The 26,649-nt window shown below is 42.7% G+C and overlaps 1 protein-coding gene across 2 annotated transcripts in view; it reads left to right on the forward strand.

Annotated features, from left to right (window-relative positions):
* Positions 1 to 4,033: 4,033 nt before the first annotated feature.
* The window catches only part of LOC125465121 (calcipressin-3-like), a 143,105-nt gene continuing 120,489 nt past the window's right edge, over positions 4,034 to 26,649 (forward strand). For both annotated transcript variants that reach the window (XM_048558269.2, XM_048558270.1), the window contains exons 1-2: positions 4,034 to 4,093; positions 5,351 to 5,591. In XM_048558269.2, the coding sequence (XP_048414226.1) occupies positions 5,400 to 5,591 (192 nt within the window). In that variant the 5' untranslated portion in view covers positions 4,034 to 4,093; positions 5,351 to 5,399. The remainder of the gene's footprint in view (positions 4,094 to 5,350; positions 5,592 to 26,649) is intronic.

The raw sequence follows: 26,649 nt of genomic DNA on the forward strand, positions 1-26,649 counted from the left end.
CACCCTACCAACCTCCGGATACAACGCATCATCTTCCGACACTTTCGCCATTTACAATCTGACCCCACCACCCAAGACATTTTTCCATCCCCACCCCTGTCTGCTTTCCAGAGAGACCACTCTCTCCGTGACTCCCTTGTTCGCTCCACACTGCCCTCCAACCCCACCACACCCGGCACCTTCCCCTGCAACCGCAGGAAATGCTACACTTGCCCCCACACCTCCTCCCTCACCTCTATCCCAGGCCCCAAGATGACATTCCACATTAAGCAGAAGTTCACCTGCACATCTGCCAATGTTGTATACTGCATCCACTGTACCCGGTGCAGCTTCCTCTACATTGGGGAAACCAAGCGGAGGCTTGGAGACCGCTTTGCAGAACACCTCCGCTCAGTTCGCAACAAACAACTGCACCTCCCAGTCGCAAACCATTTCCACTCCTCCTCCCATTCTCTAGATGACATGTCCATCATGGGCCTCCTGCACTGCCACAATGATGCCACCCGAAGGTTGCAGGAACAGCAACTCATATTCCGCCTGGGAACCCTGCAGCCTAATGGTATCAATGTGGACTTCACCAGTTTCAAAATCTCCCCTTCCCCTACTGCATCCCTAAACCAGCCCAGTTCCTCCCCTCCCCCCACTGCACCACACAACCAGCCCAGCTCTTCCCCCCCACCCACTGCATCCCAAAACCAGTCCAACCTGTCTCTGCCTCCCTAACCGGTTCTTCCTCTCACGCATCCCTTCCTCCCACCCCAAGCCACACCCCCATCTACCTACTAACCTCATCCCAGCTCCTTGACCTGTCCGTCTTCCCTGGACTGACCTATCCCCTCCCTACCTCCCCACCTATACTCTCTCCACCTATCTTCTTTACTCTCCATCTTCGGTCCGCCTCCCCCTCTCTCCCTATTTATTCCAGTTCCCTCTCCCCATCCCCCTCTCTGATGAAGGGTCCAGGCCCGAAACGTCAGCTTTTGTGCTCCTGAGATGCTGCTTGGCCTGCTGTGTTCATCCAGCCTCACATTTTATTATCTTGGAATTCTCCAGCATCTGCAGTTCCCATTATCTCTGATATCTTTTTAATTCCACCTGGTCACACATGTCATGACAGTCTATGGGTGTGAGGCTGGAAAAGTGCAGCAAGTCAGACAGCATCCGAGGAGCAGGAAAGTCAATGCTTCAGGCCAAGACCCTTTCCTGCTCCTCAGATGCTGTCTGACCTGCTGCATTTTTCTAGCCTCACCCTGTAGATTCTGGCTTCCAGCATCTGCAGTCCTTATTGTCTCCATGTCATGATAGTGGGGCAGCTGGGACTTGAACCTGGGCCTTCAGATGTAGCAACACCACCATGACACTAAAACTGCCTTTCCACAGTCATTTTGGTATTTTTATACTACTACTATCAAACTGCATTATCCCTGTTCTTCTTACTCTTAAAATGCATGTCTTTTTGAGTTAAGAAAGGAAGAGTCCTAGAGTTTATATATTTTAATTTATATATTTTACCATTGATTGAAGCAAATTTGTTCATAATGAATAGTTTTCTTCTGGTTCAGTATACAAACCTGGTAATTTAGTCTTTTCACCTGAGTTTGTCAGTCAGGTAAATGGGATAGTTTAAATAAATCTCAGTCTTTCTCTATATTCTGACACCTGAAGGGAACATGGTGATCCTCTAATAACACAATACTCAATTTCTCTTTATTCTAGGTGTCAACTGATGGATGAGAAACAAATTGAACCCCTCCTTCACCATGAGATAACAAAGTGTGGAGCTGGATGAACACAGCAGGCCAAACAGCATCTGAGGAGCACAAAAGCTGATGTTTCGGGCCTAGACCCCCCCATTATCTCTGATACAATTTTGACCCCTCCTTCAACACTCCCACTTCCCCTACACCAACCCTCCAAAGAGCATCCCACCCTGACGAAGCCCCACCTTCCCCTATCACTGTAACCCCACATTTCCCATGGCTAACCCACCTAGCCTGCACATCTTTGGACTGTGGGAGGAAACTGGAGCACGTGGAAGAATCCCACACAGAAATAGGAAGAATGTGCAAACTCCACACAGTCACACAAGGCTGGAATCTAATCTGGGTCCCTGGTGCTCTGAGGAAGCAGAACTAGCCACTGTGCTGCCCAAATATCTTCTTTGGCCTTCTTTAAATGCAATGTGCCATGATACCAGCTGAGTCAGTGGTGGAACACTTGCTTTGGAGTCCATACAGTGTGGGCTCAAGTTTCACCCCAGTGATTAGGGTCCATGATCGGGTTTGTGCTCCTGCATGTTGCAGTCAGTGCAGTGTCAATATTGTTTCTCAGATAACATGTTAAGCTGAGATCCAACGTGTCACGTCATCTGGATATAAAAGCAGTTTTGGCACTATTTGAAGATGGGGAAAGAAAGTTTTCCTTCTGTCCTGGCCAATGTTTATCCTTCAACTGTCCTGAAAAACTAGCCACTGTGCTGCCCAAATATCTTCTTTGGCCTTTTTTAAATGCAATGTGCCATGATACCAGCTGAGTCAGTGGTGGAACACTTGCTTTGGAGTCCATACAGTGTGGGCTCAAGTTTCACCCCAGTGATTAGGGTCCATGATCGGGTTTGTGCTCCTGCATGTTGCAGTCAGTGCAGTGTCAATATTGTTTCTCAGATAACATGTTAAGCTGAGATCCAATGTGTCGCGTCATCTGGATATAAAAGCAGTTTTGGCACTATTTGAAGATGGGGAAAGAAAGTTTTCCTTCTGTCCTGGTCAATGTTTATCCTTCAACTGTCCTGAAGGAGGGTCACTGGACCCAAAATGTTAACGCTGATTTCTGTTCACAGATGCTGCCAGACCTGTTGAGATTTTTCAGCAATTTCTGTTTTTGTTTTAAACTTCAACGAACAGCTAAGAAATAGATGATGGGGTTATTTTGTTTAATTACTGTCTGTGGAAGTTTGCTCTGTGTGCACTGACACTAGTTACCACACTTCTTAAGTACTTAGTGCTTTAAGCATTTTGGGGCCACGTGAGGTTGTGAACAGCATTGTATAAATACAGAGAATTGGGATTATTTGGAATGAACACTGGATAACAATGAGGGAATCCCCCTCAGTTCCTTCTGGAACTTGTGTGAACACTGTCAGGACTTGAAAGTAAAGGAACTTCTACCCACTGTGACTTACCTGCTCATCGGGAGAGGGCATCACCTCGTGTTGCCAGCAGCAGAAAGTCAGGAATGTCAGGAACTCTAGAACAAAAGAGGGGAGAATGGGCCTGGTGGGGGTTGGAGAGAAAGGCTTGAGGTAGCTTTCAGCAGCCACAAATTCCTATTCCCTGAAATCCACAAGGCTAACCTTGGATCCCTGAGGATCCAATGTAGCCCCAAGGATAATGGATGTCAATTAACGCACCTAACTTACAGTCCGCCACCAGCTGCCAGGGTGGAGGAGATTCACCCAGTACTTGGGAGACAGATACAGTGCCGCCAAGCCATGTAATTTTTCCTGATATTTTTCAAATCCATCTGAGAGGACAGGCAGCTCCTCAGTCTAACATCTCCACTGAAGATATGGTACCTCCAGGACACTCCAAGCTGTGTTGCTGGGAGTGTCTATCTTCCTGATCTGCCCAGATCCTGAACCCCAAACCTGCTGATTCAGGGAAGTGCTACCCTTGCGTCTATTACAGCTGCCATACCTCAATGGATCTGCTCACATTGCGCAGTACAGCGATGCAAACATTTTCCACTGAAGGAAATTTTATGCACTGCGCGTATTTTTTTTAAAATTCGGGAGCCCTGACAACATAAAGGATCAGATCAAACTTCGCAAATCCCCAATCCAAGGAGGTAAAAAGCAGCGGGTCCGGAAGCCAGTGCTTCACGTAACCCCGCAGTGAACGAGCCGCCTCTCACCCAAACATGCTGCCTCTAGCTCCACCCACCGAACGCCGATTTGTCAGTCATGACATCATCGCAAAACCGTCCAACTTTTTCGTTTTGTGATTGGTTGCATCTGATGTCAATCAATGTGCCAGTCAAGTTTGTTTGTCCGTTAGCAAGGTGCAGTGAGGGTTTACACCAGGAGCTGTTGAAGGTTTGTTTTGCGGATGATATTGAAATCTTACACGTTTCTGTTCTGTGTTTTAATTTAGTAGATGAGCATGATGAGAAATAGGGAGTTGAATTGACAACCACATTACTAGCAATGTAAACTCGTATTTTTTTCCTCAATTTTTAGTTCAGACTGTCTGGCTTATGTCACAAATTACAGTTAGGTGAGAGCAAAAAGATTTTGCAATTTGTTTCTGTTTAAAAATAACTTTCTTGAGCATCATTTCGGTTAGCTTTTTAAGGATTCTATTTTCTATTTGATCCAGGCACTAACACCACTGCTGTCCTGAAAAGGATATTGCTGTTATACCAACTGCAACACAGTTGAAGAACTGTACAACAGCTTTTTGCAATAATTTAAATTATGCAACTAATTAATATTTCTGTTATTGTGTGTTCATGATACAGCTGTTGAACCTTATCAGGCCTGCAATAACATCATTCTGAATTGATTTACCAGGCTTCAATTAGTTTAGGTTGTTTTGTTACAGTTGTGAGTTTAAAAAAGGAAGGCTACCTGGACATTTGTAGATTGGGAATCATAAAAGTGCACTGATGCATCTTACCATGGAGTGCTACAACCTGTGCATTTCTAATCTCAGCATAAGCTTCCAGTGGAGACCAGGTGCTTTCTCTGAGGGAGAATGAGTTTATCTCACTCAGAAAATATCTTCACAAGAACTAAGTAAGGTCAGCTACAATTGGGAGGATAATGCATCCATTATTGGACAAAAATCAACCAAATAAAGTGCTTCAAGTGAAATATGACTCTTGAATATGCATAAGCTTTTTTTTGATTTAGTTATTTAATTGGCTTAATAAAAATATTTATAGCATTATCATACTTACTGTAGTTATTTTTATAAACCTGTTCAGATATTCTACGACACATTTTGGTGGGACACAGTTGGGGCTTGAACCAGGACTTTCTGGCATAGAGGTAGAGACACTACTATGCACAAGACCCTGAGTCATACTTTCATTATATTGACATGTTTTCACACACAGCATTAATTGGACATAAAGCTGTTATCACTGTTTTTAACCATATCCTGATTTAAATTGAATCCTGTCATGTCTGACTTCTGATTTTATTTTGAAGTTGGGTGGATAGATATTGACATTTAATATAAAATTATTGGTGTATGTTGCATAAATCAACTTCAGTTTTAAACAGGAAACGATTTGTCACTCTAAACTGTACTGATTTCAATATATTTTATTCCTCTTTTTTACACAGATATTTTCACATTGGTGAACAATCAACTGGTGGCTCAGGTAGTGACACAATGCTAAGAGACAATGCACAGATATGGCCTGAAAGTTCAAACCACTCCAGCCTTCATGATAATGATCAAGACGGTCTGATCTTTGAGAACTATGACAGTCTGGACGCCAGGGTTATGAACTTGAGCAATCTTCCTACATCGCTGTTTGCTTGCTGTGTTCATGAAGGGGTCTATGAAGATGAAAAACAGAGGGTAAGACCCTAATGTGGAAGCAGTGCATTATTTATTGAGTTTAATTGTCCTCTTGACAATACCAAGAAAAGCAATTGCAGTGTAGAACTAAGGTTCAGCAGTGGTGAGGAATTGGAGACCGTGGGGTCAGAGAACTTTAAGGGGGGTCATTGGGAGTGAGGGGCAGTGCACGGGAGATGTTAAATATAAAAACTTATATCTCTAACTTATTATCATTGCTTTTCTTTGAATGTATATATCTCATTGGGTAAATGTTGTCTTTAGTGCAACACAGGTATTAATTTTTATTAACTGCTCTTATAAATTCTCTTGAAATAATCCAATTGTTCTGACATTTTTATATAATTTCTTTCACTTCATTGAGGCGAATTTTTAATCTAGAACTGGGAATGATCTCAGTAGTTCCAAACTCATGCTTCTTCCCTTTAACATCAGTATCCTTGTAGCATGCAGGTCATGTTGCCATTGAGATTCAACAAAAAAATTGCACAGGTTCAACATCACATCCAAATTTGTAGATAATTTGTTCCAAATATGGCTTTATTAGAGTTTAATGTTTCTGCATTTTGACTGTTGAATGCATAATTATGCTAATATTTTCATTGTTCCACCAATTTCAATGAACACTATTGCAGACTCAATCAAGCGTGTAAATAACATGGTTTGCCAATAAGAAATCAGTAAGTGTTTAACTGCTGTATAGTGACATCACTAGTGACATTCCAACCGGAACTCCATCAACAAACACATTGACTTGGAGCCAATCTACCATCCCCTGAGAAAAAGAACAGGAAATGACATCACCAACCCAAGGAAACCTAACCAGATAAATAGAAAGCAGGACATAACACCAGCGCTTCGTCGGAGGCTCACTGATGATGTTACCTAGAATGGTGACGAAACATCTGAAAACTAACCTTCCAGCTCAGCGAGCAAACTCACATCCAGAGTGACATCACTACTTGTAATTATGTTGAGAAATCAAGTGTCCAGCATGAGACAAGCAGTTGCTTACTGAGGATGTCAAATAGATGTATTTAAGTGATCCTGGACTCTGACATTGTTTTAACGATGCTAATAACTATTTGATCACTGGCGACAATTCATTTTAGCTTTGTGTTTTCTCATGAATTTATGCTATTGATAATTTATAGTGAAATTGAGCATCATCTGTCAAAGACCATCAGCTATCCATCTAATAATTCTGGTAAGCCTGGCAATGAGTTGACTTTTCTAAGACAAAAGCAACCAGTACTATTTTCCTGGCTTTGGGCTACCAGTCCACGATGTGCGGAGGAAGTGAAAATAGCAGGAGCCATGGAGGGACATCTCCCCAATACATTTTCGCCATTCTGAAAGTCTCTTCTGGGTGGATTGGTGTGAGCTTCAGCTGAATGCTCAACATAGCAAATTCAAGGAATTGAGACCACAGTGAGTGGTGATTTCTTTTTATTCTTGTCTGAGTTTAGTTGGGTCAGGATGCCATGACCCCTCACCCTCACTCCATGTGCGAGGACTCCAGTTCCATGAGTACAGCCTCCTAACAGCCAGTTGGTGTTTTATATTGGAACAGTACATCTTTAAATTTCCATTCCATGCAATCCCATACTGCCTTGCACATCCCACACAACTCCTTTGTCTGTGTCCCCTTCACCTGTACTGTCTGATACTCCCCTGTTGGTGGAGGATGCTTTAAGCTTAATGGGTGCCAAATACATCCATCACCCCTGCCTTCTCCACAATTTTGTGGCTTCTGGTAGCCCGCCCGCAGTGGGCAATTCAATCCTTTACCTGGGGAGTGAATGTAGAATTAGGACTATAGGAGCAGGAGTATATTTAGTTCATTGAGCTTGTTCTTTGATTTGATGTGATTGTGCTGAAGTGTGACCTAACTCTGAGCTAAGTTTTCATGTTGGTTGTGTGACATGCAAATTAGGCCCTTGCCTGACTGCCCAAGTGTTTATTTGTCTCAAGACTGACTTGAGCCTGAAATTTGCTGTTTTCATAAGAATTTAAGAAATAGGAGCAGATTTAGTTTGAAAATATTTTGGGAAGAACCCTTGCCCTTGTACATGAGTGTTAGTACATGGATCTGGATTTTTACCTGCCAGTATCCAGTGTACTAAAAAACCATCAGTTAAAAACTAAAAGAGTAGACATTGGAGGCATTTAGTTTCCCTTAATTTACTGACCTATTCATCATTGGCATTCTTCATCCTGACGATACCAAAACCATGAGTGGGAATGCTTGGGCTGAGTTTGAGAAATGTAAGACTTGTAACTTCTGCTCACTTACAGGACTTCTGTCCCTGAGTCATAATTCCTCCAATTATCCTGACTTTTGCAGTTGTAACTAGGAATATCAGAAATAGGAGAGTGAGTTGGCCAGTTCCCTCTTCTAATTTGCACCACCAAGAAATAGAACACTGACTAATCTGATTGCAGCTTCCACTTCAATGTTCAGCCTGCATCCGTAATTTATAACTCCACTGTCAACTAAAAATCTAACTCTGCCTCGAAGACCCCTCAGAATCTTGATGTTTTCAGATCACCTCTCATTCTTCTAAACTGCACAGGCATAGGCCCAACTTGCTCAAATTTTCATCATAAAACAACTTCTTCATCTATTCTGATGAAGAGTCATTGGACTCGAATGTTAACTGTGCTTACTTCTAACAGATGCTGCCAGACCTGCTGAGTTTACTAGTAATGTCTCGTTTTGTTTTCCTTCATGCTAGGATTTAGCCTAATGAACCTTCTCAGAACTGCTTCCAATCTAATTTTGTCCCTCCTTTAGTAACGTGACCAAAACTGTACATAATACTCTACATATGGGCTTATCAAATCCCTGTACTATTGTAGCAAGATTTCCCTATTTTTATACCCCATTCCCTTTCCAACAAAGGCCATCATTTCATTTGCCTTCCCAAAAATTTGCAGAACCTGCATCCTGATGCTTTGTGAGTCATGTATGAGGACACTTTTGTACTGCAGCATTTTACAGTTTCTCTGTATAAAAACAAAAACAAATATGCCATTCTGCTCTTCTTTCCAAGAGTGAATAACTTCATATTGTATTCTATATACCAATTTTTTTCTACTTCACTTTCCCGTATCCCTTTGCAGAATCTTTATGTTGTTTTTATAACTTGCTTTCATACCAATGTATCATGGTATCATGAACGTATCTGAATATTGTGTGCCTTTATCCGGGTCACTGATATAGATTGTAAATAGGTGAGCCTCCAAGCAGTGTTCATGTTTAACATGGCTCACAAATAACACTGAAGGGCAGGTGTAGAGCAAAGCTAGTTAGAAGGTACATCTTGATTCTGGTAGACATTAATCCATCTCTCAGAACTGTTCCAGGGCCATCCTAAACTCAACCATCACTTGCCACCAGATAACCCAGGGATTCATGTATTCTCCATTGCCATTCACTCATCTATCTGTACAGTCCTCAGGAGTCGTGCAACAGCAATGGAAATTCTTTTAAGTGCAGGTTAAATAAAACCTAAACCTTTGGCAGTAATTTTTGATTCATTTATGGGTTGTCTGTAATACCAGCTGGACAGGTATTTACTGCCATTCTTTGACAACGTGTTGGTGAGCTGCCCCCTTGAACTCCTGCAGACCATTTTATGTAATGCCACGACGGGGGTGGGGGGTGGTCTTTCATAGTTTTGACTCAGTGATACAGAATGTTGCTGTAATACAAAGTTATGGTGGTGACTGGCTTGAATGGGAACTTCCAGGTGATGGTGTTCCCATGTATCTGCTGCTCTTTCCTTCTAGGTGGTAGTGATCATAGAAACTTCAGTAAATTTCTGCAGTGCATCTGGAGAAAGGTGCACACTGCTGCTACTGAAAATTGGTGAGGGAGGGAGAGAATGCTTCTTTGTTTATTTGTGGGTGGGATATGAAAGTAGTGGGCTGCTTGAACCTATATTGTGTCAAGCTTCATGAGCATTATTGGAGCGTCAGTAGGTGAGTTACTCACTGCAGCCTTCCTAGCTTCTGATCAGTTATTGTATATTTATATGGTGAGTCCAGTTCAGCTTTTGATCAGTGGCAGCCCCAGGATGTTTTAGTGGGGGATTCAAAGACAGCAATGGCGTTGTATGTTAAGGAACAATGGTTGGATTTTCTTTATGTGACTATGCTCATTGCCTGGCACTTGAGTGGCATGAATAATACTTGTCACTTTTCAGCTCCAACCTGGTTATTGGCCAGGTTTTGCTCTATTTGGATGTGGACTATTCAATATCAGAGGAATAATACGTTGTACTGAGCACTGCACAATCATTAGCAAACATCCCCACTTCTGACTTTATGATGGAGAGACAGTCATTAATGAATCAGCTAAAGATGTTTGGGATGGATTACAATCCTGAGGAACTCCTGCAGAGATGTCCTGGAGCCAAAAAAACTGACCTCCAACAACTGCAGCCATCTTCCTTCACACTAGCTATGACTCCGATCAGGTTTTGCCACAATGTGACTGCGATATCAAGAGCAGTCACCTTCAACTCCCTTCGGGACGATTCAGCATATGTTTTTTTCTGTATTTGAACCCAGAGGTCAGGAGCTGAGTGGCTCCGGCAGAAAGTAAGTTGAGTGTCCATGAACAGTTTTTTGCTAAAGCAAGGGCCATTTGATAGCACTGTTGATGATGCCTTCCATTCATGACTAGACGTCACAGGACTGCAGGGCTTGGATCTGATCCACTGATTATGGAATTGCTTAGCTCTGTCTATCACTAGCTGCTTATCCTGTTTTGCATGGAAGTAGTTCTTTGAACCAGAGTGGATCCCTTGGCTTCAAAGCTAATGGCAAACGCAGAGATATATAGAACATAGAACATTACAGCACAGTACAGGCCCTTCGGCCCTCGATGTTGTGCCGACCTGTCATACCGATCTCAAGCCCATCTAACCTACACTATTTCATGTACGTCCATATATGAGACCGTAAGGTTGCAGATTGATTTGGACTTAATTTCTGCTGCTACTGATTGCGCAGTCTTGAATTACTGGAACTCTCTGAAGCCTCTCCCATGTAGCACATTGATGGTAACGCACAACATGAATTAAGGCAGCCTCAGTGTGAAAGCAGGACTTCAGTTCCATGAGGACCGTGCGGTGGCTGATTACCAATACAGTCATGGACAGATGCACTTGCAGAAGGCAGATTAATGAGGATGATCTCAAGTATGTTTTGTTTTCCTCTTGTTAGTTCTCTCACCGTCTGCCAGAAACCCGGTCTAACAGCTATGTGCTCTAAGACTGGACCATCTTGGTCATTAGGGTGCTGAGCCACTCATGGTGGTGGCCATGAAGTTCCCAGTCAGAGTACATTCTGTGCTCTTGGAACCCTCAGTGCTTTCTCGAAGTGGTGTTTAACAGGGACGGGCACTGATTCGTCAGCCGGGTGTGGGTGTACATATTTGAACTAATGCCAAGTGAAATCATGGGATTCAGAGTCCATGATGAGTACTCACTAGGCATCTCCCTCCTGACTGTATCCCGGGAGCTGTGTCACCATTGTCATTTCTGGTGCCTAATTTGATGCTGGTAATCCATCCAGTGTCTTTTCTAGTGGTTTGGTACAATGTAGTGGATTGTTAGGCTATTTCAGAGGGTAGTTAGGAGTCAGATACATTGCTGTCAGTTTGGAGTTGCAGGCTAGACTGGAAAAGGATGGCAGTTTTCCTTCCTTAAAGGGCATTAGATAACCAGATGGATTTCTGCAACAATCAGTAATGGTTTCATGGTCGCCATTTAACTTTTAATTCACAATGTTTATTGAATTCAGATTTCACAAGCTGATGGGACTCAAATCTGGGTCCTGAGAACATCACCTGAGTCTCTAGATTACTAGTCCACAACAATACCAGAATACAATCAACTCCCAGAGTCTAATAGAACTGTCTTTCAGGAATCTATAGTTGACAACATTAAAGAAGAATAAATTGCCTCTCTAGAAAAAAGGTTAAACTAATCAAGTGACCACTAAATTGTGGAAACAAATTCAGAAACCACACCAAATGTAAAACATGTTGTTACAACCTTTACAAGCTTTAAGCCATTCCTGTCAGCAGCTGTGACAATAGACTACTGACTGAGCTCAAGCATTCATACTACTTTTGGCTATCAAAGGAAATTGTTACAGCAAAAGGTATTTGTAGCAAATAAGAAGGTAGATTTAAGGAAGGAAAGGAAAATAGTTATAAGGGAAATGCAGTTTAGAAATAGACAGACAAGGAAAGAAAACTAAATTCATCAACTAGATCTTATAAGATAAAAAGAATGAAACCAACGTATCTGTGTCCGTAATTTCATTACATTCATAACAAAGTAAACACATTGATAGCACAAACTGAAGTAAGTGAACACAGTCTGATATCCGTTATGGAGATATAGTTGCAGGATGACAAAGATTAGTATGTGAATGTTAGGGGGTAAATAACATCCAATGGAATGGAAAGCCAAGTAAATGTAGAGGACGCAAACATGGAGAGCAAGACTTTGTCCAAATATTTAAAAAATAAAGGAGTAACTAAAATAAATGATGGTCTTTGAAAGAATGAAAATGGGCAGTTAGTAGTAGATAATAAGGAAATAGATGAAAATAACAAGTATTTTGCTTCTATCTTCATGATAGGGGATAAAAATATCTGAAAAATGGTTGTAAATAAAGAGATGGAAGGAAGGAATTTGGTGAAATTACAATCATCAGGGAAGCAGTCCCGAACAAAGTGATTAATTGTGGGCTAGGAAGTTACTTATGGTTTCCATCATAGGGCCTAAATGAGGCAGTTAATGTGGTAGTAAATTGGCTTGTATCAACCTTTCAAAATCGTGAGATTTTGGAAAGATTCCATCAGACTGGAATGTAGTAAATGTAACGCTTCTATTCAAGACACAAGGGATGCAGAAAACAGGAAACTGTTAGATTCACATCAGTTGTAGGGTAGGTATTAGAATCTATAAATAAGCAAGTTATAGCTTGGTACTTAGAAAAGTCAAAGCTATCAGGAAGAGTCTAAGTGGTTTTGTGAAAAGGAAATCATAGTTAACCATGTCATCGGAGTTCTTTGAAGGAGTAACAAGCACTGTGGATAAGGGGAATAGTTATTTCCTGTACTCGGATTTCCAGAAGATGTTTGACAAGTTGCTACATTTAAGGCGGTTGTTCAAAGAAGCAGCACATGGTATCGTGAGCAACATACAAGTAAGGATAGAAAATTAGCTGGTTGGCAGAAAACAAAGACGATACATAAATGAGTCTTTCTCTGATTGTTGGGATGTAACAAGGAGGGTCCTGCAGGGTTCTGTGCTGGGGTGTCAACATTTTACAATTTAAATCAATGACTGAAATGTGTGGAGCAAATGCATGGTAGCTAAATTTCCAGATGAGACAAGCATGGATCAAAAACCATGATGTGAAGAGGACAAAGAAGATTACATTCTAATAGTGAGAAGGCAAAAATAAAGTAGGCTGAGTATAATGTGGGGAAAAAATTTGTAATTGTACTCTTTGGCAGGAAGAATATAAGATTACAATTACCTTGACAGAGAGTGACTACAGAATTCTGAAGTGCAGAGGGACTTGGGTGTTGTGCATGAGTCACATTAGTGTACAGGCACAGAGAGTAATTAAGCCAGCTACTGGAATGCTATTCTTTATTATAAGAGGAATTGAACATAGAAATAACGATGTTATGTTTTAGTTATTCATGACATTGATGAGCCTGCATCTCTTATCCTGTGCACAGTTTTGCTATTCTTATTTAAGGAAGGATGTAAATGGGAATGATTCAGAGGATGTTTGTTCAGTTGATACCTGGAATGAGTAGATGGTCTAATAAGAAAAGCTTGGACAGATTGGGCTGCCTTTCACTGGAGTTTAGAAAAGTGAGGATGACTTGATTGAAGGATATGAAATTTTTAATGTTTTTGACAAGCTGGATGTGGAAATGATGTTTCCTGTTGCAGGTAAGCCCCAAACTAGGGGGCCATAGTTTTAAAATTAGATGTTGTCCTTTTAGGACAGAAATGAGAATTTGCATTCTCTGAGGATTGTGTGACTTTGAAGCTCTGCCTCAGAAGTTGGTAGTGATGTCACCATTCAACATTTGTTTAAGTCAGTGGCAGGTGAATTCATGTTAGGCAAGGGAATCAAAGGTGATTAGGAGTAGCTGGAAATATAGAATTCAAAACACAAAATGATCAACCATGATCTTATTGAATGGTGCCACAGGCTCAAGGGCTGAATGACCTACTTTTGCTTCTAATTTGTATGTTTGTATCTATGTTCATAACGCCTTGAAATTGAAAGAACAGATGGTGTTACGTTTCAGTTTTAAAACAGATTGCATCCTATTCATTCATTCATTGACGTGCAGATACTTCGATTTTTTTTTATGCTACACAGTGTGTCATCTTTATTTTCAAAGCCAGAGCTGCCTATACATGTAAATTACAAAACCAAACACAACAGGAGATTTTACCAACACATTCTTGAATGTATCATGGCAGTTTCTCCATTGGAAAAGTACTCTCATGTGTATCAAGGCATTCAACGCTGCTGAATGTGATGATCAGCTACTTTGCAGGACTGAGCCTTTTGCATCACTGTATTAAAAACACATCTATCTTTCAATACAGCATCTCATTTGAGACATTTTGAGATGTCATAGCGTGTTATACTCACCTGGCAGACTGTCCGTAACTCCTCAGCAGGTTTCTCAGTAGGCATGAACTGTGGAAGGAGTCATGTTTTTCTGGTCTCACCAGCCCACAACATCCTGGACGGAAATACAGTTTTCCTGTGGTCCTCACAAGGAGCCCCTTGGAAGAGGTGCTTGTGAGATTTTCACTCAAACTGATCCACGTAAAGGCCACACAAAAGTGGTTTAGAGGCAGAAAGGAACAAGAAAATTGTTTTAACTTGTTTTACCTCCATTTCCACTTTCCAAACTTGTTCCAGCCTCCATAAGCAGATAAAAAATATGATCATTCATATCAACCTCAATCTCGCACCCCATTATATCTTTTGGACTAACAAAAGTACATCTGTCTCCTTTTGAATTAACAATTAAAGTGGCATTGATTGTGGTTTGTAAAAGAGAGCTCCAAATTTCTCACCACCCGTTGTTTAGAAATATTTCCTAACTTTCTTCCAGAAAGATCCTCCTCTAACTTCTAGACCAAGTCCCCTTGTGCTAGACTCACCAATCACCAGTACGGGTAAAACACTATCTGCTTCACAATTCAGAAGCTATGTTTTGTCCATAAAAGCAGGACAAATCAAATCCAGCAATTCTTGCCATAACAGTCTGCTCACGATCCCCAGCAAAGTGATGAAGTGGGCTAATGACCTGTTCAACAGTGGGATCTATTTGTTGTTAGCCTGCTTGCCAATACTGTGATTGGGTTATAGAAGGACTATTTGACTCCAGACTGCATTGCAGCCTTTGTTGAAACATAGAGAAAAGTACTGAATTCAAGAGGTTAACTAAGAATGATCATATTCAACATCAGTAATCGTGAAACTATTGAGAATTGGGGTACTCTCCAGTGGCTACAGATATAACTACCACATGGAGCAAGTCAATCCCATCCAAGGTAAGCTAGGTATGACTCCGACCATCTCTGGTCGCAACACAAGGCCGCACTCTCGGTACAGCTGGTAGAGGGAGATGGGCCCATACTCCGCTTTAATCAAGATGCTTTTACTCGCAGCTTCACATTTACTGCACTTTTCTGATGAGAAGGCCATGTCTTTTCCCAGCAGTAGAGTTTTGACTAGCCTTACTATCCCTCAGTATCAGCATAAGGCTGCTCACCTCACCTGAGGGAAATGTAGTCATTTTTCTTTTAAATACATAATCCCAGTTTTGTTTAACCTGATTCACATGCTCAGGAGTGCCTTTACAGAATGCTTGCTTTCCTGTCACACTCGCCATCTGTAACTTTCCAGCTGATGGGGGTGACTGTAGAAAGGTTTCTTCTGAAACAGAAACTTATAGATCAACTCACAATCTCATGGTGTATTCTTACCTTTGTACGTGTTGTTTATCATTTAATCGAGTATTGTTGTTGTAAGGATCCACTCTGGAGTCATCTCAGAACACACCTACAATGTGGTGACTGGACTAAATCTGAACAAGAAACAACCTGCATTACGTTAAGCTATGTGACCAGCAGCAGCCAGGCTGCAACACTCAAGCCAGGGCAAACAACCCTCCAAATGGGCAGACCCCAACTCCAGTTGCAGTCTAAATATTGACCAGCAGGCAGAGAGATGTCTGCATTAAAACAGACAGCAAATACAAGCAACAGAGGAAGACCTGCAAGAAAGTATGATTGCTGAACCAAGCAGTCCAGCTGTCTCCGGAGTGATTGGTGCATTTTATTTAAGTCTATCCATAGTCGTTAATAACAATGCATGACCCTAGATGAGCTGACAATTGACAGAGCCCCCATAATGGGTACAGAATGAAAGCATGTCTTGGCAGGAACAAGACTGGACTGAAAAGCCATTAACCACTATTTTAAAGCCACTTAAAATGGTGCAAAGAAGCATTCAAGTTGTGAAGAAGGCTGTGCCCATACTCCCAAATAGCTATGGTTGCAATAATGGCATTCAATTTTCATCAAAGAAGTTTGTCTTTGTAATGAACACATGATTTGATACCTGTGCAGCAAAATCTGGCTTTTGACAGAATTTAAGGTCCTTGTGAAGATTTGTCGCTCGGATTGTGGATGATGTTGTTGGCTTGCTCACTGAGCTGGCTGGTTATCATACAGTTGTTTCATCACCATGCTAGGTAACATCATCAGTCCAGCCTCCAGTGAAGCGATGTCGTTCTACTACACTTGGAATTTATATGATCTGGTCTGTTAAGTTGGGTTGTATCATTTCTGGCTCACTTTTGCATGGGCTTGTATATGGGGTCAAATTCTACATGTTACTTGATTGATTGCATTACGAGTTGAAAACCAGGTTTGTCGGAATTCCCGTGCATGTCTGTGGTTGGCTTGAGCTAGAATGGTCACATTATCCCATTTAAATTGATGGCCTTCATTTTCCGCGTGCACTGAGATGAGGGGAAGTTTGTCGTCTTGTTTTGCTGCCAGCTGGTGTTCATGTATCCTGATGGCTAGTCTCCTTCCAGTCTGGCTGATGTAATGTTTATTGCGGTCATTGCAAGGTATTTTATAAATTGCATTGATCCTGCATGTTGTGAGTATGGAGTGTTTGCTCCTTGTGAGTGTTTGTCATAGTGTGACTATGGGCTTGTGTGCCACCATGATTCCTAGTGGCCATTGGAGTCTTGTTGTCAGTTCTGATATGCTCTTAACATAGGGTAATATGGCCAGTGTCTTGGGGTGTACTGTGCCCTCTTGGTGTTGTCTATCTAATAGACACTTGTGGATGAAGTTGTTCTGGTATCTGTTGTTAGCAAATACTATCCTATTCTAGCTCAAGCCAATCACAGACATGCACGGGAATTCCTAGAGGCCTGGTTTTCATCCGGTAATGTGATCAACAGATACATGGAATTAGATCCAATGTACAAACCCATGAAAAATTGAACCAGAATTGACACAACCCAACTTAACAGACCAGATCATATAAATTCCAAGCAGAGTAGAACAGCATCGCTTCATTGGAGGCCACACTGATGTTACCAAGCATGGTGATGAAACATCTGTATGATAACCAACCAGCTTGGCTAGCAAGCCAACAACCTCAAATAATCGAGTTCTGAAATTGCCATCGCTAATCGGCATGCACGCTTGAAGTTAGCCACGGGGGCTGCAGTCAGACAGCCTTGCGTAACTATAGGCTACCCTGCAACCTTCATCTGTCTAATGAATCAGCCTGGTAAAAGAACAGCTTCAGGCAACATTATAACAAAGGTTAGTTGTGGAAATGCTGTATATTTAGTATGACCAGACATTCTTGCCACTCAATAAGAAAACCTGTACAACTCTCAGTAAATGGAGGTTATGCTCACGAAGAGCTGGTTTTGGGATGCAGTAGGAGGAGGGGAGATTTTGAAGCTTGTGAAGTCCACATTGATACTCTTGGGCTGCAGGGTTCCCAAGAGAAATTTGAGATGCTGTTTCTGCACCTTGTGGGTGGCATCGTTGTGGCACTGCGGAGGCCCAGGATGGACATGTCGTCCAAGGAGTGGGAGGGGGAGTTGAAATGGCTCGCGACTGGGAGGTGCAGTTGTTTATTGCAAACCAAGTGTAGTTGTTCCACCAAGTGGTTCCCAAGCTTCCGCTTGCTTTCCCCAAGTAGAGGAGGCCACAATGGGTTAAATTATCTGCTATTTTCTGGTTCTTCATCATTAATTCCACAGCCTGTTCCTCAAAGGGTCCCACATTTCAGCTAATATCATTTTATACACCCATACAACCTCTACGGATATGTTTTATATTTCTTGTTAATTTACTTTATCATTTTTTACTCCTTCTTTTCATCTGGAGCTGGTTCCAGACTATTCCTAATCTTCTGGTCTGTTGCTGTTTTTTGATGTGTTAGTTTGCGATTGATTACTGTCCCTGACCATCTTTTCATTGAGTTGTTATTAATGAAATAAATCTTTGCTGGGTGTCATGTAATATCTGCTTTAAATGTCTGCCATTACTCATCTTTCTGCTTAGTGTCTGTTTCCAGCCCATGTGAGTCAATGTTTCTTCATTCCTCTGTTCATTGGCCTTTTAAGCTGGGGATACCATTGAGACCTGAATAACTGTCCCTCAAATTAAATTTGAAACTCTACCATGTGGTTATCAGTACCCACTAGAGGACCCTTAATGGAAGATCGGCATGGTGGCTCAGTGGTTAGCACTGCTGCGTCACAGTGCCAGGGACTTGGATTTGATTTCAACCTCATGTGACACCCTCCGGGTGCTGTGGCCTCCTCCCACAGTCCAAAGATGTGCAGACTAGGTGCATTGGACATGCTAAGTTGCCTGTAGTGTTCAGGGATGTGTAGGCTATGTGGGTGAGTCATGGGAAATGCAGCATTACAGGGATAGGGTAGTGGGGGTGAGCCTTAGTGGGTTGCTCTTTGGAGAGTTGGTGTGGACTTGTTGAGCTGAATGGCCTGTTTCCGCACTGTAGGGGTTCTATGGCTCTTATTCCTACCTTGTTAAACATTATTAGATCTAAAATAAGTAGGGACTACAACATACTACTGTAAGAAGTAATGTCATTTTATAACTCTGTCTTCCATGTTACACTTGTCTATCTGATTTTTTTCAGTCAAAATGTAGATTAAAATTATCCCGATGGGAATTGTAGTCTCCTTTTTACGTGCTTCCATGATTTCCGATTTTTACTTTGTCCAATAGTGAGACAACTCTTCTGGGCCCTAAGGAGAACTCCGACACGTGACTTTTTTCCCTTGCCATTACTTATTTGCAGCAAAACTGATTCCACATCATGATATATTGCACCTTTATCACTACAAAAGATGGAGGTGGCAGCAGGATAGAAAATGTATACAGACTCTGTGTCCATATGTTCCCACTTGCCTGGCTGGCCATATTCTTTCCTTTTCTGTGGCTGTGGTGGAGGAAGGCAGATGCAAGGCCCGCAGTGGCACTGTGGTGTTCTGGATGTCCGTTCCTCATGGCTGTAGTGGCCGCAGCTTTATCGAAGACTTCATTGTTGGTGGGTCTGATCCGTTCCTCCTGCCAGCACCACAGCGGTTTCAGCGGTGACTACAGCAGTGGCAGTACAGTGGTTCTGGTTCATTCCTCATGACTGGGGCTGCAATGTGGCAGCTTCAGGTGGTGACTTGGTGTGTCTGGCCTGTACTTCCTTGCTATGGCAGCAATGCAATGGCTTCAGTGTGGCTTCGGCAGTGGCAGTGTGGTGAATCCTGTCTGGAAACCCTGGCTTTGGCAGCCTCAGGGCCACTCCATAAACCCAGATTGCTGTGGAGAGAACAAAAGGTGAACTTTATTCTCACACAGACTCAATTAATTCTTTTTATAATTTTTGGAATTAAAATGGCGCCAAATTGTGGTGACTAACACACTCCTCACTGTTTTTTCATAAGTACAATTGACAATAAATTGCTATTCTAGTCTAGTGTACTCACCACTGCTCTGGACTGTCCTTTATTAATAAATCTCCTTACCTACTTTTCATTTTCGTCTATTCTTCTGAAATATCAAATACCTTTGAATATTGAGTTCCCAGTGTTGGCCATTCTGCAACCATGTCTCCATAACAGATATCAAGTCACATTCATTTATTTCCATTTGTGCCATTGGATTCTCTGACTTGTCACAAATGCTGTGTGATTGCAGCTGAAGAACTTTAAGCTTTAATATTTTACAATTATTACTGACTAATTTGTGCTGCTTTCTAGTGTGGAGATTGTCTGTCCCTTTTTGTCATATTTTGGTTATTGTTTGCTTCTTCATTATCTTACACCTCTGCTGTCTTGTTTCTTTCTGACTTTTCAAACTTCCCTTCAATTGCACCTTAACTTCAAATTAGTTTAAAGCCTGGCCTAGGATCTGAGTTGGTTGTATTGGTTCCAGCATGGTTCAAATAAAGTTGCTTCAACAATTCACCCGTCTTTTCCAGTAATGGTGCCAGTGTCCTATGACTCAGAGCTCATTTTCCCCAGACCTATCTTTGAACCAGGTATGACCTTTCTAATCTTATTTACTTCACAGCAATTTGCATGTGGCTCAAGTAATAAGCTGGAAATTATTATCTTTGTGGTTCTGCTTTCTAATGTAGCTCCTAGCTTCTTGTAATCCCTCAGCAGAAACTCTTTCCTAGTCGTCCCTGCGTGGTTGGTATCTATATGCAGCACAACATCTGGATTCTTCTTCTCCCACTCCACGCTCCTCTCCAGCCCAGAAGAGAGGTCCAATACCTTGACACTAGGTAAGCAACAAGCCTTTGTTACTCTGTCTTTGTTACAGAGAGCAGTGTCTATTTCCCTAAACATATGATCCCCTGTTACTCTTACACTTCTCTTTTCTGTCCCACTTGAATGGCACTCTGCACGAAGGTACTTTGGCCAGTTCGCTCATCTTGCAGGCAGTCTGAGCCCTTGTCCACACTGGGAGTAAGAACCTCGTATTTATTGGATAAGGATGCTGGCTGAGGTTTCTTTATTGAGCATTGCTGCTGTCTTTGTGAAGCTGCTGTCTCTTCTCTGTCTTATTAGAGAAGCTGTTGACCCTACTTTCTGTCATGATCTGTATGAAACTGCTGTCCCTGATCATTCATACTGTTTCAGAAGCATGGTCAACTCCCCTGTCTCACTGTTTTACGTGCTGGTGATTAGCCACAGGTCTTTGGCTCTTCCACTCTTTCAGTGAAGGTTGATTATGGACTTAATCATTTTTTCAGTGCCAGCTTGAACTTTGAGAATGGCCAGCAATGCTTTTTTTTCTCTATTTATATTGATTATTTAGATGGAGAAGAAAGAGTTGGGACATAGAAACAAAAATATTGAAAGGAGTCGGTCATTCGGCCCTTTAAATCTGCTCTGCTCTTCACTGTGATCAGCATCCAACTCAGTATGTTCTTCCTACCTTCTCCCCAGATCCCTGATCCCTATGACTCTAAGGACTATATCTAACTCCTTCTTGAAAACATGCAATACTTTGAACTCAACTGTTTTCTTGTGGCAGCATTTGTTAAAATTTGTCTTTAACTGATGTCTCCGAACTAAGTGCTCTATGAATAGAAATAGTAGTTGAAGTCAAAACTGGACATCAAGCCCCACTATTTCCAAAGTCATCATAAAAGTTATAAGAATATGCAAAAAGACCCAATTTGCTTGCATGCAAGACCCAGGTTGATAAAGAATGGAGCAGGGTGAACAGGAATGGCTATTTTGTTGCAAATAAATTCTAGCTTTGGATAAACAATTATGAATCTTCAACGCATGCTTCTATTTGTTAAAGCCTCTTATAAACATACATACAGGCACAAACAGGAAAAAAACAACGGTATAATTGCCAGAGGAAAAGACTGGGAAGGAAGTTCAATGGTCCTTGTTCACAGGGTTCACAGAGGTGTCCCTTTTGGATTGTTCGGACTTGATTCTACTTCTCCAGATACTTTAACTTGCCTGCAGAAGGTACAGGTGGCAGGTTCACACTTACAAATTCTCTGGCTTACTTGTTAAGAGCCACAGCTTGCAGTAGCTGTCAGGTCAATAATGAGCTGGGTTTAAGGTGATTTTACAGTTGAGAAAAGAAGCAGAATCCCTGCATTGTGGAAATAGGTCATTTGTCCCAACAAGTCCACACCAACCCTCCAAACAGCATTCCACCCAGACTCATCTCCCAACCCTTTCCCTGTAACCTTATACCTCAGCTAACACACCTAAACAATACACCCCTGAACACTATGGGCAATTTAACATGGCCAATCCATCTAGCCTCCACAGCCCCTGGGCTGTAGGCAGAAATGGGAGCACCCAGCAGAAACCTGCACAGACGCAGGGAGAAAGTGCAAACTCCACGTCGACAGTTGTTGAAGGTGGAATTGAACCCAGGTCCCTAGCATTGTGAGGTAACAGTGCTAACCACTGAGCCACCATGCTGCCCATGCAGCTCTTTCCCTAGTGGAGATTTGAAACCTTCTGTCAATCATTCACACCTGTTCAGCTACCTAGGACCCAGTTACATCATCATTGGCAGGTAAAAGGCCTTCGTCATCAATAACTAATGGGTCATTGGTCCATATGCCAATAGTTGCCAGCCAAAACTCCATTTGTACATACCCTTAGGCTATAATTCATCTGCAACCCCTGCCCCATAACCCCGACTCCTCGTTTTTTGAACAAATATATTTCTAATTTGAGTAAAATCAAGAACTGAGGATGCTAGAAAATTGAAACGAGAAGAGAAATAGCTTCAGAAACTCAGCTGGGCAGGTAGCATTGGTGGAGAGGGAAGCAGTTAACATTTTGGGTCCAGTGACCATTCATCAGAACTAGTAGTAGCAAGGAAAGGGTGGTATACATGCTGAGGACACAGTGTAGGATGTGTAAAGGAGTAGAAGGTTAGGTGGTGGTGAAGTCCAGGGCAAGAGAAAGACAAGCAAATAAAGGGATTAAAAAACGGTATGTCAGGGAAGGAAAAAAGCTGATAATGGAGATCATAGATAGATGAGACTGAGTTGGCTATGCTGAAAGTAGCCAATATGATATCAAAGCCTTTGTTTGTGGGGGTTGGGTAAAGAGCATGGAAGAAGGTATTCAGGCTCTAAAAAATATTGAACTCGGTATTGAATCCTAAACAGAAACAGAAGTTGCTGGGAAGGCTAAGCAGGCCTGGCACTATCCGTGAAGAGAAATCAGAGTTAATGTTTCGGGTCTGTTGACCCTTCCTTTGAATCCTGAAGGCTGCATCGTCTCCAAGCAAACTATAAGCTGCTATTCTTCCAGCTTGCACTGAGCCTTGCTGGAGTATTGCAGCAGGCCCAAGACAGAAATATTGGTCAGAAAACAGAGCGGTGTGTTGAAATGATGGGCAACCAGAAGTTCTGGGCCACTTTTAGTGACAGGACATAAGTGCTTCTCAAAGCAGTTGGCCAACCTGAGTTTCATCTCCGCAGTGTAGCACTGACCACATTGTGAGCAGCAAATGCAGTACACTGGATTGAGTGAGATGCAGGTAAATTGCTGCTTCACCTGGATAGCGAGGAGGAAGGAAGGAAGAAAACACTTTCTGTTATAGCACAGGAGGTATGGGGATGTGATGGGAGTCAAGGAGGGGTGGACCAGAGTGTCCTGGAACAAACAGTTCCGGCAGAACATTGACAAAGGAAGGGAGGGGACTATGTATCTGGTGGTGGCACCCTGCTGGAGGCGGTGGAAACAGCAGCTAATGATGTAGATGATGGTGGGATGGGAAGTGAGGACTGGAGGGGACCCTATTACTGTTGTGGGAGGGAAGAGAAGGGATGAGGCAGAAGTGTGGGATATGGTTGGATACAGCTGAGGCCCTGGTGAGCATGGTGGTGGAGAATCCTCAGTTTGAGAATCCTCAAACCTTCCTCTGAAGGTGGATGTTTCAGAGCTCTACCCGCCCCCAACCCTGCAGAAGATGGCATCATCAGAACAGATGTGACAGAGGGATGCAGAAACTGGAAGATTGGGATGGAGTCTGGAGGGGGAGCAGGGTGTGAGGATGTATTGTTTAGGTAACTGTAGGAGCCGGTATATTTGTAGCGGATGTTGCTGGCCAGTATATCCCCAGAAATGGAACCAGAGATTTCGAGGATCAGAAGGGAGGATTCAGCATGGACATAGTGAAGGTGAGAGCAGGATGGAAATTGGAAGTGAAATTGCTAAATGTTTCCAATTCCAGATAAGAGAGAGGGAAGACATCAATGCACGAGAGAAAGAGTTGTGGGGCTTGTAGTTTCCCTTGAGAAGTGATGAGCTACCTTCCTAAACTGGTTCTGTACTCGTTGGGTACACCCGCAAAACTGTTGTATGAGGAATTCCTGCAGAGGGTTCCTGGAACTGAGATGACTGACCTTCAACAATGACAACCATATTCCTTTCTGCGAGATAGCCCAAGCCCCCCAAACCCCTCCCAGACCACCATTCCCATTTCCATTGACGCTGATTTTTTACAGCTTCTTGATGCCGCACTTAGTGAAATGCAGGCTTGATGGCTAGGACAGCTGTTGGATTTCAGCTCTCTAGCCTGTGTTGGAATCAGGAGTGTAATTAATTCAGGGGCTGAGTGGCCCTGGCAGAAGCCAAACTGAGTGTCCGTGAGCAGGTTATTGCTAAATAAGTGTTGCTCGATGTTACTGTTAATGCCGTGTTCCATTACTGTACTGATGTTGGATGGTAATTGATGGGTGACTGGTCTGCTTTTTCTGTACAGGATGCATGAAGATAATTTTCCACATTCCTAGGTAGGTGCCAATATTTAGCTCTTCTTGAACAGCTTGGCTACGAGTGCATAAGTTCTGGGAGACTTCAGAACACTGAGACATAACTTTACAATCAGAAATAGGTCAGTCGGAATGAAATCAAAGCAGTTCCTTTACACAATTGCGGTGAAAATTTGGATTTCTTTGCCCCCCCTGAAAGCTGTGAAAGCTAATTCAATGGAATTTCTCAAGACTGAGATTGATGTAGTTTTTGCAAAAGAGGTAAAGGAACTTTGAGTGAATGGAGTTGGTGCACAAATCAATGTTTGCCTAATCGGACGCATGAATATATGACCTACCTCTATGCCTCTATTTCCATGTTCCTTCAATCATTGATTGTAAATCTTCTGTACATTATTTGTCTTTATATGATCGAAATTGATCTGTATAAAAAACAGACTGTAGCATTGTTGCTGTTTTAGATGGTAAGTTAAGGGTTTCACAAAGGGTATATTGATTCAGCTCTGAAGTATATTGGATTGAATGAACCCCTATGGTTATTGACGTAGAGGGGTAGTTAGATAAATAGATGCAGTAGAATTTCACAGGGGTCTGAGTGACATGGGCTACAGCAGGATGTGAGGCAGAATTGGGCGCCAAGTGCAGCACAGTCCATCTCAATGCTGAGATCATTTCATCCCCATCTTTTAGGCTTTTCACAAGCAGCGTGATGACATTCTCACTAGGAAGCAACAAGAAGCAAAATGATGGGGAGCAATGTCTTTTAGCCACCTTGTTAACACCACAACTTTCTCATAGTCGTAGAATCCCTAAAGTGTGGCAACAGCCCATTCAACCCATTGAGTCCACACCGACCCTCGAAATGCATCCTCCCCAGACCCAGCTCCTTACCCTATCCATGTAACCCTGCATTTCCCATGACTAACCCAACTAGCCTGCACGTCCATGGACACTATGAGCAATTTAGCACAGCCAATCCACCTAACCTGCACATCTTTGGATTGTGGGAAGAAACTGCAGCAGACTGGAACTGAACCTGGGCCTGTGATGAAGTGAGGCAGCAGTGCACCAAGGCCAGGTAGTGACCTGAGACCAGGTTGGTTGGGTCTGGTGGTATAGCCTTCTCTGCCATTCCTCCAGGAAGAGGACAATTCTTCTTTTACACCACCCCATCCACAACAACCTGCAGACTCCTGCGGAGAATTACAGTGTCGCCTTTGCGAACTCTGCCATGCTCCCACTCCGTCGATGAGCAGACAGCTTCAGAAGGCTAGTGATTGTCCAGGTTCACAGTGGCCTTTTAAAGGTGGTACAGACGCAGGGGATGCTGGGAATTGGATGGATAACTACTGAGTCATATTCAGAGTAGCTAGTGATAAGCAGATGTGAGAGATGCTGAAGGATGGGCTAGATGCTTACCATGACAAGTTCGGTAAGATAGAGCAAGAAACGTCACTGAGCCTCAAGGTGAAAATCTTTCGAAAAAAATTCAACTCAACTCAGATTTTGATTTTAAAAAATCGTAAGATTCAGCTCATAGTGAACATTGGGATTTGCAATGCCTTATTTTTACCATCGGAGGCCACTAGAACACTTCTGTTACAGTTTGTCACTAAACCTGGTTGTTTCCCTAGATAATAAAATGTGAGGCTGGATGAACACAGCAGGCCAAGCAGCATCTCAGGAGCACAAAAGCTGACGTTTCGGGCTTAGACCCTTCATCAGAAAGAGGGATGGGGAGAGGGTTCTGGAATAAATAGGGAGAGAGGGGGAGGCGGACCGAAGATGGAGAGTAAAGAAGATAGGTGGAGAGAGTATAGGTGGGGAGGTAGGGAGGGGATAGGTCAGTCCATGGAAGACGGACAGGTCAAGGAGGTGGGATGAGGTTAGTAGGTAGATGGGGGTGCGGCTTGGGGTGGGAGGAAGGGATGGGTGAGAGGAAGAACCGGTTAGGGAGGCAGAGACCGGTTGGACTGGTTTTGGGATGCAGTGGGTGGGGGTGAAGAGCTGGGCTGGTTGTGTGGTGCAGTGGGGGGAGGGGACGAACTGGGCTGGTTTAGGGATGCAGTAGGGGAAGGGGAGATTTTGAAACTGGTGAAGTCCACATTGATACCATTAGGCTGCAGGGTTCCCAGGC

The sequence above is a fragment of the Stegostoma tigrinum genome, chromosome 24 (genome assembly GCF_030684315.1).
Source record: "Stegostoma tigrinum isolate sSteTig4 chromosome 24, sSteTig4.hap1, whole genome shotgun sequence".
In the NCBI taxonomy this organism is placed as follows: domain Eukaryota; kingdom Metazoa; phylum Chordata; class Chondrichthyes; order Orectolobiformes; family Stegostomatidae; genus Stegostoma; species Stegostoma tigrinum.